The sequence below is a fragment of the Cinclus cinclus genome, chromosome 13 (assembly GCF_963662255.1).
Source record: "Cinclus cinclus chromosome 13, bCinCin1.1, whole genome shotgun sequence".
Taxonomy (NCBI): domain Eukaryota; kingdom Metazoa; phylum Chordata; class Aves; order Passeriformes; family Cinclidae; genus Cinclus; species Cinclus cinclus.
Window position 1 is genome coordinate 21,115,685 of NC_085058.1, and position 19,690 is coordinate 21,135,374.

Sequence of the window (19,690 nt, forward strand, 5' to 3'; positions counted from 1 at the left end):
AATCCTACAAGACTCTGCCCAAAAAGGGAGAAAAAAAAAAAAAAAAGAGATAAACACAAATGTAGTATATATAAAAAAAAAAGGGCCCAAGGCCTGGAGGGGCAGCTGGGGGAGCCCAAACAGCACAAAGCAGGGAACTCTGACTTCAGCCCTCATTTTTCAGGAATATGGAAAGGAAGTTTAGCTTTTCTGCCTCAGGATGCCACATTCCCCTTGGTGGGTATCAGCAAAGGCTTTTAAAAAGCAGACTGAGGTCAGCACTCACTGGTGCTCAATTTAAACAGCCCCATTCCTTAACAGGCTCATTTTTCAAAGACTTCCCTTTGCAACAAATTTCATGGTTTGCTTTTTACATAAAACTTCCTTATGGAAACCATCCGTCAGTTAAAAATGAAGCCTTGTTTCATGGGGAGATTCCAGCAATTAAAAACTCTCATTAATCCTCACTACTGACATCTTCCCCCACAAGTAAGATTGAAGCACATCATTTACAGCTCAGACTTCCAGGAGCTGGTGTTTGAAAATCCAGTACCTGCACTGAGTCCCACCCTGAGGAGGAATGAAACCCTGCAGCAGGACCTTGGCACTGGGATCCAGCTGCTGCTCCCCACACCAGGCCACTCCAGCCCCACTCCTCCAGCCTGCAGGAGTCAGGACTGAAGCATTCAGGAACAATTTGGGAGGAGGGACTGTTAGTGTTTGGATTGAAAAACTGATTTTTTTTTTTTTTTAAGTCTTGTAGAAGCAAAGGCACTAAATCTTCAGCTTATATATTAAATAGAGGCTGTAACTTGGCCAGCCAAGTTACAAGAGACACCAGAACAACTTCCTGTGTGTGTCACATCCTGCTCAGCCAGTGTGACAAATGAGCCACTTTCTCTTCATCATTAAGGGACATCCACAGCTACAGCACTCAGCCACACTCCTCTGCAGTTTATTTTTAACCATCCCATGAGAGTTCAAGTTCAAGGATCACCTGGAGCTTCTGGGTATAGGTCCTGCTTTAATAAGTGGTCAATCAGACATTAAAATAATTTAACCTCTATGTCATCATTTTGACAGTTTTAAAAGATGTTCTAAACCTTTTATCCATCTCATGAAAAAAAAAAAAAAAAGTGTCGGGCCTGAAACGCCATAGCCCTGGTCTGGTGTTTTATGAAAAGAAAAAGCTTCAGCTTTGAGAGCTGTTCAGTGCTGGGAGGCTGCAATTGCAGCTTTATGACCATCACTAATTAACACCACCACGAAGCCCCTGCAGGCTCCGAGTCCCACAAGCACAGTCAGCAAACCAGGCCCTGCCTCATCCGGATGATCTGGAGCAGGGCAGCCTGGACATCTTCATCCATGTGACCCTGCAGGAGCAAACACTGGTCACAAACTGCACGCCCCTCCAAGCTGCACCCCCAGCCTCAGGAGCTCCCCCAGGCTCACCTGGACAGCGCTGAGCAGGTGTGTCCTGTACACTGAGACCACCTCCTGGTGCTGCTGCTTGGCATCCTGTGAGACACAACAGGGACAGCAGCTGAACCCCTCACATCTGCAGCATCTGCCCCTGCCCTTTCCAGCCCCAGGCACTGAGGTTTGGGGCACTGCCAGAGCAAGCAAAGCTGAATTTTCAGGTTGAAGTTTTATCCCCTCCACTAAAGTCACTGCTCTTTTGCTGCAAAGCTGCCAGAGCTGAGGTGACAGAATCACAAAACATCCTGAGCTGGAAAGGACCAGAATCCAACTCCTGGCCCTGCACACTTGTTTCATCACCAGCATCAGCTATTTGGTTAAAACCACCCAATTTCAGAACACTTTGCCTTGCAAGAATCAAGCCTGCAAATACTCCGATAGATGTATTTGTGAATCTGAGCAGGAGCAGAACTCACTTGGCTCAGACACAGCTTTAGTAATGAGCTTTACTGGAGCCACAGGGGTCACAGAAGCAAGCACAAAATCCCAGCACTCAGGACGTGTCCCCTGCTCTGTCAGTGCTTCATGACAAACAACACACTCAGGGCTTGCAGGCAAAGCCATAAAGAAATTACCACCTCATCCTGTCAGGGTGAGAAAAAAATACATGGTTGGGTTTCTGTAAGAAATTACTAAAGCTGAGCCTGCATTCACAAATGGTCTTGGCAGGATTATAGCAGAGTATCCCATAAACACAAATTCTCCTACTTTGCTCATATCCTCTTTATATGAGGAAAAGTTGCCAAGTGTTGCAACTCAAACTGAAGAGGAAAGCAGGAAGATTTACAGAGAAGCAAGAACTCAGGGGAAAAAAAAAAAACAAAGCAACAAAATAAGTGATGGTGCACTTGTGAAGTGTGAGGCTGCAGCCCCAGCCCCTGCTCCAGCAGGCACATCCACATTTCCCTGTTTATACAAGGAATCAAGCAATGCTACTGCATGTCAGACAACACCTTGTGTGAGCACTTACAGCCAGCTGCTGCTGGAGTGTTTTCACTTGGCTCTGGAGCAGTTCCACCTGCTGGTTGTGCCTCTTGGAGGGGATCCCAGTGGTGTATGTCAGCTGGGACAAGCCATTGAGAGCCTGCTTCAACCGCTCCACGTCGTTCAGCAGCTCTGTTATCTGCAAAGGAGACCCCACAGAAAACACCCTTTAAGGATTCCCACTGCAAACTGTTCTGTAACATTCTCTCAAGCCTGATGAAGCCCAGCAAGCACTGAAGGGTCTCTTGCTAAGAGAGGACTTGACTTTCCTGGTTCCCACTGTGCTCCCTGGCACGGGGGTGTGTCAGGTACAGACCCCGCAGGGCAGCAGGGATGGAAGGGACTGAAAAAAAAGGGAGGATCTCAGGATATTCCAGGTCTAACTTCCAGGAAGAACAGTGAACCTTTGGAAGGCAAGTCAGAGATGCCCAACAAGCACAGCTCCAGTGGAAGGAGGGGTCGATATCCCCAGAAGTCTGAAGTTTTACAGCGGGATTTAAATACTACGCAACATCCAGAACACGTAAGGGACTGGAAAAACTCTGCATGATGCAAAACCAGAACTTCAGCTGCTTTGGGCCAGCCCTGGGCACCTAATGCTCAGCACAAAGCGGTGCTGGAACACCTCAGGAGCTGCAGCCCAGGCCCTGAACGCTGAGCTGAAAGCACCAGGAGCACGAACCCCAGACCTCACCTTGTTGTCCTTGGCTTCCACCTGCTTTGCAGACTCCTGGATCCTCTTCTGCAGGTCAATAATGGTCGTCAGTGACTTGTCACACCTTTCCTTCTGGTCCTTGATCTCCTGCTCGATGCTGCAGCTGCGCAGCTGGAGCAGCTCCTTCTCCTCCTTGAGGGACAGCTCGCTCCTCCTGGCCTGCAGAGCCTCCTCGCAGGCCTGCTCGTACTTCTGGCTCATGCTGGCCAAGTGGCCAGCCATGCTGCTCACCTGGGCCTCCAGGGCACCCTTCATGGAGCTGTACTCTGCCACGGCCACCAGCTCCTGGCTCTGCAGCTCCGCCAAAGCCCGCTGGCTCAGCCGCAGCTCCTCCTGCAGCCTCAGCACCTCCTCGCTCTTGGCTCGGTTTTCTGCCTCCTTCTGCTCCAGGCTGCATTTGACGGCTGCGATTTCTCCTTCCAGCCCTTCCTTCAGCTGGGTGTATTCCACCAGAGGCACCGAGCACTCCCTCAGCCCAGCCAGCTCCTGCTGCAGCTCCCTGACCCGGAGCATTTCCCGACCACAGCGCTCCTCCTTCCTGCTCAGGGCTTCCTGCAGCTCCTCCACCGTGCGACCCAGAGCCTCCCCCAGAGCCTCCACGTGCCCTGCCAGGACCCTCGGATCCACGGCCCCGTGCTGCAGCTCCTGCTGCTCCTCCTGCCCCGTGTGCTTCCTCAGCAGAGCCCTCAGCTGCTGGTTGAGCTCCTCCATCCTGCTGGCACACAGCCTCTCCAGCTCGTGGGATTTCTCTGCCAGCACGTAGTTCTGCTGCAGGTCCTTCTGGATGGACACGACCCCACCCCTGAGCTTCTCGTTCTCCTCCCTGCACCTCCGGGCCTCCTCCTCGCTTTCCCTGCACCTCTGCTCCCTCTCCTGCAGCTGTGCCCTTAATTCCTTCACCGTGCCTTCGAAGCTCTGCTCTCTGTCCTCCAAGGAGGCCACCGGGGTGTATTTTGACTTGATGCACTCTTGAATTGTGTCCAGCTCCTTCTTCTGGGCTTCAATTTCTGCGTGCAGCTGTAGGATTTCATCCTGCCCCCTGGCATGCTCAGCCCTGATGGCAGCATTGTTCTCCTGCAGCTCCTGCACGCTTTTATTTAAAGTATTTACCGTGGTTTCGTGATCTTTTAAACTTATATACTCTGTTTTTAATTGGTTCTGTAAGACTTTCACCTTATTTTTTAAAGCTCCATTTTCTTCAGTTACCCTCAGGAACTCTTGCTTTATCTCCCCAATTTTGGCCTTCAGATCTGACAGCTCCCCATTGGTCTTTTCCAGGGTGCTGTTCAGGACAGTTTTAACCTCTTCATGCGTGGTGGCCAGCACGTACTGATCCCTCAGGGTCTCCCTCAATCCTGTGTTCTCAGCCTCCAGCTTGCCCACTTGTGCTTGCTCCTCATCGTATTTCTTCTGAAGCTCAGCAAGCTGCTTTTCAAGCTCAATCCCGTTTGATTTTAAAGCTTCCACCTCCTTCTTGTGCTGCTCTGGAGACAGGTACACAGCTTGGAAGTGGTTGATATTCTCATTTAAGCTGTTCTTCTCTGCCAGCAACTTCTCAGCTTCTGCTTTGCTTTCATTGTACTTCTTTGTTATTTCAAAAAGCTTTTTTGTCAGGTCACCCACAGCCAGATCGTTTGTTTTCTTCAACTCCTCATGAATTTTTAAAGGCACATTCTGGCTTTTAATTTCAGTTTTTAGCATTTGGACTTGCTGCTTCAGCACCTTGTTATCAGCCTGCAATCTTTCAAGCTCCTTCTGCAGAGTCTCATTCTTCTGTGATAGCTCAGAAATTGCCTTCCCCAGCTCCTGTTTCCTCTGCTCAAACCCACTCCTCATTTGCTCGTGCTCTTCTGGCTTCACATGCTGTGCCAGCTGAGCTCTCTGACTCTCAGACTCCCTCTGTAAAAGCACCACCTCTGCCTGCAGCTTCTCCCTCTCCCTTTCCACCTCTGCTAACCTCCTTGCTTTCTCACTCACCTCATTTGACAGCAAACTCTTCATGGCCTCAAACTTCTCTGTGCTCACAGACTGGGCCAGTCTGGCTGCTGTGTCTCGGAGCTGCCCTTCCAGCTCTGTGACATCCCTGCCCCTTTTATCTCTCTCCATCTCCAACTTCACAAGATCCTTCTGCAACCTTTTGTTTTCCTCCATCAGCCTCCCCTCGTCCCTCTGGAACTCTGCCACCAGCAATTCGTTCTGCTTGATCTGGTTCCTCAGTTTCCCCACCTCAGCAGAGGCTCCCTCGTACTTGGTTTTCATCTCCTGGAGCTGCTCCTTGAGCTCCTCGGTCACCTTGGTGCTTCCTGAGGCCACCTCGTTGGCCAGGTGCTCCTTCAGGGCGAGGAAGTGACTCTGCATCTGCTTCACTTTGCCCTCAGAGTCAAACATTCTCTTCTGGACATCCTTCAGAGCATCCTCCAGCTGCCTGATCTGCCCATCAGACTCTGCCTTGGTCCTCTGGCACTCGGAGGCCAGAGATTTGCACTCTGATGCCTTCAGGGACAGCTCCCTCTGCAGCTTGCTGATCTCCTCCTTGGCTGCCCCAAAGCAGCTCCTCAGGCTCTCAAGTTCTTTCTTTAAAGTTTCCTTCTCTGAGCTGGGTGACTGGGAAGGCAGGGAGAGCTCCAGGGGTCTCAGCATAGACCTGGACTGGAGGGAAATTGGTACAAAAAAAAAAAAAAATACAAGTTCACAACTCTGACAGGTCCCATACACGTGTTTATTACTTATTATTTACTGTGGGAACTGCCAGTATTTAAATATGGGAACTGCCCAAAATCCAGTTGATCTGAGTGTAACATACATAAGATTTCTTTCTTTTTCTTAAAGTCACACCAAGTTATTCTTGCCCCTATTAGAGAACAGGCATTGGAGCTTTTAACAGCAAAAAAAAAAAAAAAAAAAAAAAAAAAAAAAAAAAAAAATCTCAAATGTAGATCCACACTGCTGCTTCCCAATCACAGAATGGTTTAGGTTGGAAAGGAACTTAACTCCCATCCAGAGCCACCCCTGCCATGGCAGGGACACCTCCCACTGTCCCAGGCTGCTCCAATCCCAATGTCCAGCCTGGCCTTAGACACTGCCAGGGATCCAGGGGCAGCCACAGCTGCTCTGGGAATCCCATCCCAGCCCCTCCCCATCCTCACAGGGAACAATTCCTTCCCAATATCCCATCAAAACCTAGGGGGGCAGGTATAATGCATTAATTCCACTTCTTTTGATCTGCATTCATATTTAATAACTCATCTGCTAGAACAAATTTAATTTATGAAGCTATTGCTCCCATCCCTCAAGTGTGTGAAAATAATTTTATAAGGAATCAGAGCATGTCATGGCTAACAGACCCTTCTTGCTGGGAAGGGTGAGGAATGCAATCATTTGGAATTCTGGAAGGGTTTGGGTTGGAAGGGACCTTAAAGATCATCCCATTCCACCCCCAAGGGTCTGCTGGACCTTGCTTACACCCAAATTGTTGCTTTAAAAGGTTGGTATCTATCAAACAGAATTGTCAGGAAATTACCACACAGCAGGCAGGAAAATTAAATCTTCAAATACGAGCTGGATTTAAATCAGACAAGTGTGATGGAGATGAATCCCCAGTTTACAGAGTGACTGGGTAAAACACGTTTAGGAGAGCTCCTGACAGATCCAGCAGCTCCCAGCATTTACAGCCCTGTCACAGACAGGACTCTAGAGGGCACCCACAGTTAAAAATAAACACGGAAAAAACCAAGAATTCCTCAAAACTTAGTGTTCAGAAGCAATGCTCAATAAACACACATTTATAAGCACATTTAGCTTTCCCAGCACGACTATCTCAGAGTTCCTTCCGGTGGTAAAATATTTATTACCTGGGATTCAACTGTGAAAGCTTGGCCTTGTTTAAGTAATAAATCTTCTTTTCCTGGATTTTCAAAGCAAACAGTGTTTAGGCTCTGGTTAAAAACAGTAACACAATCACAAGAACACTGATATTTCCTGGCCAGCTTCATTCTGCTCACTGGGGTCACACTAGGCTGAAGGCTGGTGTTTAAGTACTTGTAATTAAAACAACTTCTACTTAATTACTGCCTGCAGGAAGCCTGGCCAAAGCCCTCCTGAGGAGGAGGAGGAGGAGGAGGAAGAGGAGAGAAGTGCTTTGTCACTTGCTCCTGCAGAAAGGTCAGAGCTGGCAGCTTGCCCCCAGCAGGGAAAGCATCCCCAGCACTCCAAACATCATTTCATCTGCCCAGAGCCCTGGTGTGACACGAGTGCCAGGCAGGTCTGCAGCTGCTGGAAGTGGAAATTCCTCACACGAGTGGGAGCTCAGGTCCTGTGCTGCTGCACCCCAGCCCTGACAGTGCCAGGCAGCATTTCAGACCAGCACAAGGAAGAGCAGACCCAAAAGCCCCCTGGTCCCTGTATTCCAACACTCCACCATGCACAGCAAGCTCCAACAATTAAACTGTACTCACTATTTCCAAAGTTACCTCCAGACCCCGCGGAGTCACCCTAAAATCAAACAGCAAGAAACAAAAGGAAAGCTGAAAATTCGTTTCAGATTTCTGCTCTGTGCTAAATGAGGGGTGAAGGGGCAGGGAAAGCTTTTGCAATGAGAGAACCACTCAACAGTTTCAGCAATTTAAAATGCTGAACGATTTCCTACTGCAAATATCAATTGCTATATCCCATTTCAAATCACTCAACATACTTCATAATACTTGAGTTTAGCTTTGAGAGCTTCAATAGTCCTTAAACTTTCCTCCTGCTGCTTTTCCTTGGTAGTCAGGATTTTCTTCAGCTCATCTTTCTGAAAGAGAAGGAATGCCACATAGCCAAAGCCACAAGAATGGACAGGTTTGTAAAGACCTCAAGTAACTTTTTTAAGAGTTTAGACAGAACTTCAACCAAGAGCAGCACCAAAAGAATCCCTAATGTTTTGTTTCTGGAGTTCTTCTTCAAGACTGTTCCTCTGCAGGAAAAGTCTTCAAGAATGAGTCAAGAATATGCACCAACACAACCTGCTACAGTTTAATTAATTCATATTTGTTAGTCTTGCATTACTGAAAGTCACTGCAGAGATGTTTAATATTATCAGTGTGCTGAATACCCTAAATGTGCTTTAAAGGAGCCATGGGAATGGTAATTATTTGTAGTAACAGAAATGCTGTGGAGCTGCATAAACTGATCCAGAGCAGTAGTACTTCATTTTTAGGTAGCTTTTAAGTGATGTATTTGAAACTGCAGAGGAAATAAATATAAGAGAGTTGCTTCCCCTACTCCCCAGGGAATACCTGCAGGACACACATCCTACCTCATTCTCAAGATCAGCTGCAAACGTTTGCTCCTGCAAAAATAACAAAAAAAAAAAAAAATCCCCCCCCCAGATAATTTTCTCAATGGTGTTTAAGGGGCTCGCAGCTGACAAGTCCACCCCAGTTTCCAATTTCCTTCCAGCTTTATGGCTCTATTTTCTATTTCTCTTGCCAGGAGTTCAGGATGGTCTGAACTCAGACATGCAGGAGTGACAGAGCAATGGTTCTGGAAAGTGGAATATCTCCTGTGCTCCAGCTCAGACACTAAGGCAGCAGAGCACAGCCTTTCAGAAGAAGTTTGCTGATTTTGAGAAATCACTATTAAGGAAATTGTTTTATAAAGGCAATGATTAAAACAGGAGTTCAGCCAAGCCAGTGACTGCACTAAAATATTCTTTCTATTCATGGACTACATTTAGGAGAAGCTGCATAAATGCACCTCTAAAAAACACAGCAAAGAAACAGCCTCCACAAAACAAAAAAAAAAAAAACAAAACAAAACAAAAAAAAAAAAAAAAATAAAAAAAAAACACCCAAAAAATCCACTTTATATTTTCCTTCTACTGGTCACACTTAAGACCTCCAAAAAGAGTGATTCTTTTTAAAAATCATAGTTTCAAATTCAGGTGAGAAACACCTGTTGGAAACCTTTGTTTTCTTGCCAACTGAAGATTATTTTTTTTTCCTCTGTGCTTCCACTTCCAGTAACAGCTGAAAAATCAGCTGATGACAAAGCCCTGCCACAAACTCCATTTAATGGAGCTCAGTCTCCAAATTCCAGCAGTCCAGGGCTCAGCTGCACTGGGAGGCAGAGCCACAATTCCACTGCTCACATTTTTGGGTGCCAGGGAAGGACACTGCATCAGTCTCCCCACAGCTGCAGTGCACCTACAAGACTGTGGTGGTTTGTAAAGGTTTTTTTACAATTTTTATTCGCTGAGACTTGGGCAATTTTTCTTGTACTGAGTTGTTTTTCTGTATGTTTTCAGTATTTAAAGGAAAAGTATAAAAAAAATAGTTAAAGTTTTATTCTAAATTTTTTTCCTTATAGTTTCTAGCAATGAAGTTTCTCTTTATACCCTTTAAAAATTAAGCCTGTTTTACCTTCCTCCTAATCCTATCTCACAACAAACCAACAAAAAAAAATAAAATAATAAACCAAAACCACTACGAAGACCAAAGGCTTTTCCAGCAGAAAATGAGTGACACACAGTGCAGCGATTCCCAGGACAGCAATGGGGACCACATCCTAATTCCATAATTCCATGTGCTTTCCTGCCAGCACCAGGGGGCTGTCCCAGACTTGCAGGCAGGTGTTCCAAGGCTGCCTTTACCTCACTCAGCTGCAGCTGCAAGCCACTGATTCTGTCCAGCAGCATCCTCTGCTCCTCCTGCACCTCCCTCACTCGATCTCTCAAGTCTTGGTTTTCCAACTCCAAGTCCTTAAAAGTAAAATATGAAAAATTAAAAAAAAAAAATAAAAATAAAGGCACTGAAGCAACAGATTTAACAGCTACTGAGAACTCCAAGCCCTGCCTAGCCTTTTGCAAACTGCAGTGACATGGGAAAATTAATGCTGGTTAGCTGAACAATTATGACAGATTATTTTTAGTATGACACAAACCTCTCTTGAGAACGTTAAAAAAAAATAAATCTTCTCCATTTGCTACTGATTTTACTGCAGAGGCAGAAGGTTAAGAGGTAGGAAAGATTAAGACAGGGACACTTCCAACTACTTATTACCCAAAATGGGCAGTTTCTTCCTGTAAAAGTTTACAGCTCATCTGCATAACTGCCACACTCCACACCATGCAATGAGGTTTTAAGTCATCAGCAAGAGATGCCATTGTTGATGGGATCATTAGTGCTCAGTTCAGCTTGTCTCTGGTGCCCCTGGCTCCTCATCCCAGTGGGAATTCCCAGGCTCCTCCCCACCCACCTGGGTGCTGGGCTCCTTCTGGAACTCTCTGAGCTCCTCCTGTGCTGCACAGCCCCTGCCCCACCTGTGGGACACGCTGGAGACCTGTCAGTGCAGCAGGAGAACGTTCCTTTACCTCCCTGCACCCATCCCAGCCTCCCCAGCCCTCCCAAATTCCCACTGACCCCCCCGACCTCAGCCCCACACCAAGGATCCCCCTCTCAACACCGAGTACCTTCTGCTCAGCCTGCCCTCTCTTCACACTGCCTCTTCCTAAAAAAAAAAAGAACAGAAACAAGAAGTTACAAGAGGCATTTCATTCAGATTCACGCAGCAAAGCCACACATTCAGCTAATTCCATCCCCTTCCCACCTGGGGGGACATTTCAAAAAATAACTCACCACGCCCCCAATTAATCTAACATGGAAACCCTCCCAAGGTTTTCTATAAAATAAAGGCTATTTTTTTTCCATAAAGGCTTTTTATTGCCCATAAAGTAAAAGCTATTTTTTCTAAATAAGGGTAAATAACTCCCATGATCAATACTCTAAAGCTCTCAAGGTACCAGAGCCCGCAACCCCCTTAAAAGCTTGGCTAAAACCACCCAACCCCAAAACTGCCTTTCCCCTCCCAAACTGGCAGTTTATGACCTTTGTGGTCAAAGGAACACAGCTGCCCTCCAGAACAGCTCCTGGAGACCCAGGACAGGGACACAATCCCACCCAAAGGAAGGTGGTGGAGGTTCCTCCTACCTCTGCTGGAGTCCTCAACGGCAGCTTTTATTAAAGCCAAAATGTCAATATTGTCCCCAATCCTGGCATAGTAAGCACAGTCATGCCCAAGGCCATCAGTCAAACCAACATCAGCACCATTCCTGAGCAACACCTCCACGGCATCCTTGCAGCCATATTCACAGCCTAACATTAGGGCAGTCCTGGGATGGGGAGAGAGATGGGATTGAGAGACCCAGGGATCCCACAGAGCATCATTCACAGATCTGACCCTGCTACATCCCTGCCTAATCACAGAAACTGCAGCCAAGGCACCTTCCCTCTGTCCACAGAGGAAACAGCTTTCAAAAGTCACTCGGGCAACATTTAAATATTTGTGAAATAGCAAACAGAGCCACCATAATAAGAGCATTTAGCACAGACGTGCTGCCTTTGAAAGTCACACAGTGTTTGGAGAACTCCCATGACTTGGGTTTCCTCCACCAGATACAAATCTCAACAGACACAACAAACACCAGGCAAGGAGTTTAGACAAGGTTTGGGGAGGGGGGCGCCTGGGAGCCCTGGCAGTGCTTCCCCAAACACTTCCCAGCTGCAGGACGTGCCACATGAGCAGGCAGGCTGTGTCCCACAGCAGCCTCAGGCCACGGAGGAGTTCTCCAAGCAATAACTGGCAGCAATAAAAGCAGCAGCTACAACAGAACCCCCGTCCCCCGACCCCAGAATAAACAGCTCAAGGTCCCAATGGACTCGGCACATCGATCCCAAAGGCCGCTTTGGACAGAAAAACCCTTCAAACAACCACGTGCAGGTTCCCTGGTGGCAAACACAAGCCTGGGAATAGTTGGATGTGAGCAGGAGCTGGAAGAAAGGCCAGGTTTACCTGCGGCGTTGAACCGGCGGCTCCGCTGCTGAACTAAACCCCTCCTCTTCCCCCAAAGCGAGCACACTGACTGTGCAGCTTTCCCTCCCATGGCAGCAGGAACTGCAGCCATTCCCTGCAGCCCTTACCTGCTCTGCTTGTCCCTGGCATTGACATCAGCCCCCCTGTCTATGAGCAGCTGGCAGAGCGCGGGGCGACACATCTGGGTGGCCAGCACCAGCGGTGTCCTCCCGTCCTGGGGGACAAAGGGACAGGCTGAGGGCAGGGGGAGGGGGCACAGCAGCCCAGCAGGGGCAGCAGGAGGAGGGAAGGGCAGCCCCTTACCCCATCCTTGCAGTTGACGGCGGCACCGTGGTCACAGAGCAGCTGGATGCTGGCAGAGCAGTCGGACATGGCTGGGGAGAGAGAGGGACACAGGTGACACAGAGCAGGGACACGGGTGGGGGGACACAGGGAGCAGGGACACGGGTCAGGCTGTGAGAGCAGGGACACAGAGGGGAGATCAGGCTGTGAGAGCGGGGACACAAGGGACACAGAGGGGACACTGGGACACAGAGGGGACACTGGGACACAGAGGGGACACTGGGAGACAGAGGGGAGGTCAGGCTGTGAGAGCACGGACACAAGTGACAGAGGGGACACTGGGACACAGAGGGGACACTGGGACACAGAGGGGACGTCAGGCTGTGAGAGAAGGGACACCCAGGTGACACCCAGGTGACACCCAGGTCAGGCTGTGACAGCACACCCCTGGGTGTATCTGTTTCCCAAAGCCCCCAGAGCTGAGTTCAAGCCTGGCAAAGCTGCAGGGCTCAGCTCTCACAGCACCCAGAAGAGAACAAACTCCTGTGCCAGACACTCTGCTCGTAAGGAGGGGCAGAAAACCCCGACTGAAAGGGTCTTCACCTACTCTCAGCACCCCCTTAAAAGCCTGCTCCTGCTACTTGAAGATTTTTCTCAATTTCACCTCAGACCTCCAAGCTCCATAAGACTGTTAAGTTCATTATTGAGGACAAATGTCACGACAATATAAACCACTCTCTCCTAATACAGTCACCTAAACTAAAAGAGAATTATTCAGCCCATCTGGAAGTCAATCCATTAGGTAAATCTTCATTTCCATACAGTTATCAGCAAAGCAAACCCCTTCACCTGCATCATGAAGAGCAGTTCTTCCCTGGAGATCCACATTCTCTGTTGGACAATTGTACTGTTAAAATAAATAATCCCAGTCATCAACCAGAATCCAGACTGCATTTACAACATCAGGTGTTTGAGGTTTAAATTAAAGCAATAAAATGTGATTTAAGTAAGAAATATGCACAGGAATTGCACAGTTCATTAGACTTTTCACAGATAATGAGCCTTTGTATCTGCATGGAGACATGCATCAAGTAACAGTTTGAAAGAACCCACTGAAAATAACAACAACAAAAAAAAAACCACACAAGCCTAAAACAACCCTCTAACACTGTTTCATAAATGAGAATTTATGGCTATAAAGGCTCAGCTTTTGAAGCAAACACTACTGTGGAGCAGCCAGTGTTAACAGTTTCTAAACTGCATTCAGACAGGGAACAGCAGTCTTTAAAAGACACTCAGCCTTATTTTCAAGAATCACAAATTACAAATTGATTTGATAGTCTATGGAAAGATTAAAAAAAATGTTCTTTATTTTAGCCCTCTTTCAATCCCAACCTGATATTTAACATGAAAGGGTCTTTTCTTCACAAGTCCTATTTTTAAAAAATAACCTGATTGGTTAAGAAAGAAATCACATATCCCAGATTTGAGTCAGTGTATTTAAAGCCACCTTCTCCCCCTCAGTACATGAGCTGTAAGAGACAAGCTGTATTTTCAGTACCTGCAAGAGCTTCTGCAAGCACAAAGCATGGCCATACTTTGCAGCCAAATGCAGGGCGTTTCTGCCTAAAAAAAAAAAAATAACAAAAAAACCCAAAACAAACAGAACAGCAACTCAGGGTTTGGGCTGAGTGAATTTCTGATGGATATTCCCAGAATTTGAGACACAACAGTTCCTGTGTGCCATTCCCCCAGACCTGTCTGTACTCTGCCACCTCCTCTCTACATCTCACTTTGTCACAGCCTTTTCCCATTCCAGTGGAATTCAATCATTCAGTCAAAGATGACAGTTCATTAATTGTGAATTTAACTCAAAATACTGCATCTGACTCCACACAAGCATTTAATAAATAAACCCTCCCATAAGAGGAGGAGGCCAAGTTAAGTCTGTAAATTTTCTTGTTTTCGGCCTCATATTAAACATATTAAATTCTGAGGTAACAAGCTGAAAAATCAGCACCAGTATTTAACTCCCTTCCATAAGACCTTCCACAAACTGCTATCACACAAGGAAGTGTGGAAGGTACAGATAAACTCTGAGTGCCTGCTGGGCACACAAACACCTCCCACAGCACTCCACTGGAATCCTCACCTCCAGCTCTTTTAAAGCTGCTCTTATCCTGCTGTTCTCACCCAGAAATGCCAACCTCACCAGTGAGGCTGCAGCGCATTACAAACACAATTACAGCAGCACAAACCCACATTCCTAAAGTTCTGCTGCATCCATGAATTCTGTGACAGGACACGGCCAGTTTCCTCAAGACCAGCAACAAGTCACACAAATAATTAGGTTTTTTGCCAGCTACAGAACGAAGGAAGAGCTACCCCGTGGTTCAGCTGAACTTTAGTCCAGAATGAAACCCACCTGCAGCATCAGTGGCTGTGATATCAACTCCGTGCACCAGGATGGTGTTCAAGCAATCCAGGTTTCCCTTTGAGGCTACAACATGGAATCTAAACAAAAACAGAAGAGACCTTGCTGGTTTGTACACAAAAAATGGCAATTTTGGCCAGGAAAGCCAAAGACAACAGCTGTGTAAGGGAAGTGTTGCAGGGGCCAGCTCTGGACAACACCCAAAATTAAGGGTTGTGCAAATATTACTTCAAGGAACAAGGCAACTTTCCTGAGAAACAATCACTATTTGCCTGGATCAGTGAACCAGGTGAAACACCAGCGTGGTTTCAGTTTTTCTTTAATATTCAAGCCCAAGAGCAAGCCTTTAAACACTGATCCTCACAGAAGTGAGGATTGTTTGAGACATTCCCATTCCAGCCAGCTGAGTTCCAGCTTTGTGAAGCTCCATTTAGATGAGGTTTAACACAGATTTCTGCACTCCACAAGGCTCCTAGAGCAGCAGGAATATGATTTTCAGCAGCCTCCCACCAGCATTCCCCAGCTCTGGAAGTCACTTACGCAGATCTCCCTTCCACATCCAGCTTTGTGGGACTGACCCCTTTCCTGGCCAGGATGGATGAAACCTTCTCCACATCTCCCCTTTCAGCTGCCTTCATTAACCTGTCATCATGCTTGTTCCAGTCTGGGTTCAGCTGGGAGAAGAATCAGAGAAGTGAATTGGAGCTGAGCCACGACGAAATCCAGCCTGGTTTACAAACAGTGCAGGATGTTTGGAGTTATTTGTGCAACATCCCTGTCACACTGTTTTGGTACTGAGTGTGCAGAGCTCTGGGACAGCCACTTTGGTGCTAAAGGAGACCTTCAGGATCAAATTCCTTTGGTTTTCCTCATTCTGTTTCAGTTTGTCTTTGTTCAGTTTACATATTCCCACAACAAATGGAGGCACTAAAAATACACTCCAGGACAAGGCTTTTCCTGGCTGTGCCAGACTCTTCAGTGGGTCATAAATTAGCTAAGTGTGATATGCAAGGGAAGAACATCTACTGAGCTGCAGAAGAAAGAAATATTCCAAGTTGATAGTTTTGGATTGCCTGCAGAGAAAACCCAAGTTATTAATAGACCACCACCCATTGAGCCCCAGACAGTCACCCCCACTCCTCTCTTGTTTACTTCAAATTTAGAATTTCAGGCCCCAGGCCAAGCCTCCCACCCCAAAATGCAGAGCTTGTTCTCTTCCCTGCCAAAGCATCCCTCCGAATGGCTCAGGGCTTTCCAGGAAACTGCTCTGTGACACAAACCTCACATCCATCCAAGCTGGGCACTGATGACTTGATATTCAAGGAGCTTTTAACAGAAGAACGAGGCTCCCAGAGGAGTATTATACTCAAAACAGGAGGATAACATTCAAATCTAACTCTGCCACAGCAAAAGAATTTGCTGGGAAGGGTGAGACACAAGCAGCCTGTGGGTGCATGGAGTTACTTTTCACCGTGGGTCAGAAATTCCTCACAACATAAAGAACATTAAATCAGGTAATCCCAGCCCAAGGTTTGTTTAAGTGAAAGAGGGTACACAAGAAAGAGCAACCTAAAAAATCCACTGCCACCACCTGCATTGATTTGTAAAAGGCTGCTGCACCCACCATCAGAGACAGAGGGAATCCCACCAACCCATACAAATATCTCCAAGGGGTGTCAGGGGATGATTCCACACTGCTCAGGGGTGCCCAGCACAAGAAGCAATGGCCAGAAACTACAGTACAAGAATTTACACCTCAACATGAGCAAGAAGTTTTTTCCATGGAGGGGGCAGAGCCCTGGAACAGCTGCTCAGGGAGGGATGGGATCTCCCTCTCTGGACACATCCCAACCCCACCCGGACACGTTCCTGGGTCACCTGCTCCAGGTGACCCTGCCTGTGCAGGGGCTGGCCTGGAGGATCTCCAGAGGGCTTTTCCAGCCCTAAATGACTCTGGCTGATTATCTTCACTCTGCTTTCCCACAATAAACAAGATTACAGTAATCACGAAGGCTTAGCAGCAGCTAACCCTGCTACAAGTGACAGGAGTAATAAAAATAGAGCACTAATGAAATTAGCACCAGTGCTGCGGCTGAGGTGCAGCACTGACTCATCAATCAATTAACACCTCCATGAGCCTGAAAGCCAAGGCAGCCCGGCCTGAGAAGTCACTGCAGCGGTGACATCAGCAGTGCCACGTCCCTCCCCAGCTGGGACAAAGCCACCTCCTCCGGCCAGGCTCAGCTTTTCATGTCAAATACCTTAGAGGCTGTACGCACACAGCATCAAGCTCCCTAAATTCTGCTGGTGCCTTCCCGGCCCTACAGGACAGAGATCTCCCCTGGGGTGGGATTGCTGGGTTTTACCTCTGCAGCTGATACCTGCCAGCACAAATCACCCAAATGGACAGAAAATCCTCCCAAACCCTCCCCAGCCATCCTCGCTCCCATTTCATCAAAGTTCTCATTAATGGAAGCATTACTTAAAAAAAAAAAAAACACAACCAAAACCAAATAAATCCTTTTATCACCTTGATATTTTCCCCCCTTTGATTATAACACTTCAGTAAATTGTACACACAGCCTGTGGTGTACTAACATTAAAAGGGGATGGAGGGACAGGACACAGGGAATGGCTCCCAGTGCCAGAGGGCAGGGCTGGATGGGATATTGGGAATTAGGAATTGTTCTCTGGCAGGGTGGGCAGGCCCAGCTGTGGCTGCCCCTGGATCCCTGGCAGTGCCCAAGGCCAGGCTGGACAACTGGGACTCAGAGCAGGTTTGGGCAGTGGAAGGTGTCCCTGCCATGGCAGGGGTGGGATGGGATGAGCTTCAGGATCCCTTCCAACCCAAACCATTCCACAGTTAAATAATTACTTATTTAACAAACTCCTTTCCCATTTAGGGGAAAATTCCTGGCAGAAGGAGCTGCTAAGGAGACACAACACTAATTAAACAGAGCTACCACACCACACTTACACTACCCAAGCTCTCACGTTTTGGCGGCTGTAAATTACTGCCAGGATACAAAACCTCGGCTGTAAATTACTGCCAGGATACAAAACCTCGGCTGTAAATTACTGCCAGGATACAAAACCTCGGCTGGAGCTGCAATACCTACTGAGTCTTTGGCTGCACACGAGAACCAACAAATCATGCTGAACTCGCAGCTGGGGCTGCCAGCAGAGATCAGCTCCTGTCACAGCAGCTCACAGCGAGGATCTGCTGCTCTGCACCTCCCTCTCCATCCTTCACTTAGCTCGGCTCCCCGAGGGTCTTCTCCTCATCTTCAGCATCATCTTCATCCTTCATAACTCCGGGGAGCAGCGGTCAGTGCCGGACACGCGGGCTGCGCTCCCAGGGAAATACTGCCCAGCCTGTGGGGGTCTTGTAAACAATACGTGGGCAGTCTCATCAGCCCGAGCTATTTTCCGATAAGGCAGGAGTTGATAGGCAGGCGATAGAAAACGATAGCTATTAATTAATCCATTCCCAGCGTGCCCACAGCCTGAGTCACGGTGCTGAGTGAACTCAGGGGACAGGCACGTCCCCTGTGCCCTGCAGACAGGCAAACACTTTTTTAAAATAACAAACACGCTCCTCGCATTCACCGTGCACCCACACGAGGGAGGGAGCTCTCTCGCTCACACTCAGCACCACTAATAAACACTCCAGGACTGAAATACTCCCTGCTGTAATTCTTTCCCCCGTTCCGCCGCGCCACAAAGCCGTAGCCAGACCCGGGCTCAGACTTCAGACAGTTACAACTGCACAGCAGATGGAATGCGTGATCCTATTTTGACAGAAATGTAACCCATTTTAAATTAGAAAACACACATGCCTCTGCTGTAAAAAAAAAAAAAAAATAAAAATTCTCCTTTTACAGCTCTGAAACCCTTTCTGAATAAAAGCTGGTTTCAGCTTACTGCTGCTGCCAGTCTGTCTCCCAACATGTGAAATGAGAGGAGTCACAGAGGCTGTGAAAACATTAAATAGACAGCACAGTGATTAACAGGAGGGAGATGGAGAATCCCCTTTCACAAGTTTAAATTTAAATGGAGATCTCCCAAGTGTCATATTTAGAGGAGTAGGTCAACAAGACAAGCAATGCACTGTTTTGTCTGCAGGAGAGAAACCTGGTCCCGGGCCAGGAAAACCACTTACACACCCTGGAGGACACACACCAGAGGCTGCAAATAACCTAGTAAATGGAACTCAGCAGAGAATTTTAAAATCTCTCACTCAGATCTGGGCAAACTCTCTCTTTCCCAGTAAGTTCTGAACTGTCCCCCTTCTCCTGTGAGCACCAGCCTTTGCCCCACAGCACCAACATTCCCCAAAGAATGTTCCAAGACCTCTCTGCAATTAGCATCCATGTGACAAAGCCACTCCAAAAAAGTGCAGTGACTGTGCTGTCTTCTGACCACAACCAAGTCTGTCTCCTCAAACTAAAAACGGCTTTTTTTTTTTTGGGGGGGGGGAGGGTGTTGGAATAAATACACCTCCCAAGTGGCAGCACCAGAAAAGCCCCACTTCACCAAATTCAGTTTGGTGAGAAATGTAGGTAAGACTGTAAGGCTTTCAGGTGTACAGTCTTCTCCAGAATATTCACCCCAAAGGTTTTCCTTGTCTCCACCTGCCTGCAGACATTCCTGGTGAGCTGCACTCACCCTGCAGCCCCTTTGTGCTGCAGATCCTCCTGAGGCAGCCCTGATTTAGCCACAAGATTTAGGACTGCTGAACCACATTCCCCAGCCCTGCCCAGCTCAGCCAGGCACAGAGCAGCTTCAGGAAACACAGCCCAGCTACAAATCCCACAGATTAAACCTTCTCCAAGGCAGCCGAATCCAGAGAGCAACTTAAACAATGCTCTTCAGAGTAACCAGGTGCATAGCCTAATTCAGACTTCTTTCCCCCAAAATTAAGACCAGAAACATCATCAGAATGTCTGCTCACAGACAGCACAAAGCCA

General features: G+C 47.6%; 1 protein-coding gene across 1 annotated transcript; it reads right to left on the reverse strand.

The window, feature by feature from the left end:
* Positions 1 to 556: 556 nt before the first annotated feature.
* UACA (uveal autoantigen with coiled-coil domains and ankyrin repeats) lies at positions 557 to 16,011 on the reverse strand. Its single transcript, XM_062501159.1, has 19 exons — positions 16,006 to 16,011; positions 15,261 to 15,394; positions 14,712 to 14,800; positions 13,848 to 13,912; positions 13,136 to 13,193; positions 12,308 to 12,378; positions 12,112 to 12,218; positions 11,122 to 11,303; positions 10,605 to 10,642; positions 10,391 to 10,474; positions 9,786 to 9,893; positions 8,451 to 8,483; positions 7,848 to 7,946; positions 7,612 to 7,648; positions 7,009 to 7,061; positions 3,137 to 5,806; positions 2,429 to 2,581; positions 1,432 to 1,497; positions 557 to 1,352 (listed from the first exon to the last, which is right to left on the reverse strand). The coding sequence occupies exons 1-19, from the start codon at positions 16,009 to 16,011 to the stop codon at positions 1,281 to 1,283; spliced, it is 4,125 nt and encodes a 1,374-aa protein (XP_062357143.1). The 3' UTR covers positions 557 to 1,280.
* Between the last annotated feature and the right edge of the window lie 3,679 nt (positions 16,012 to 19,690).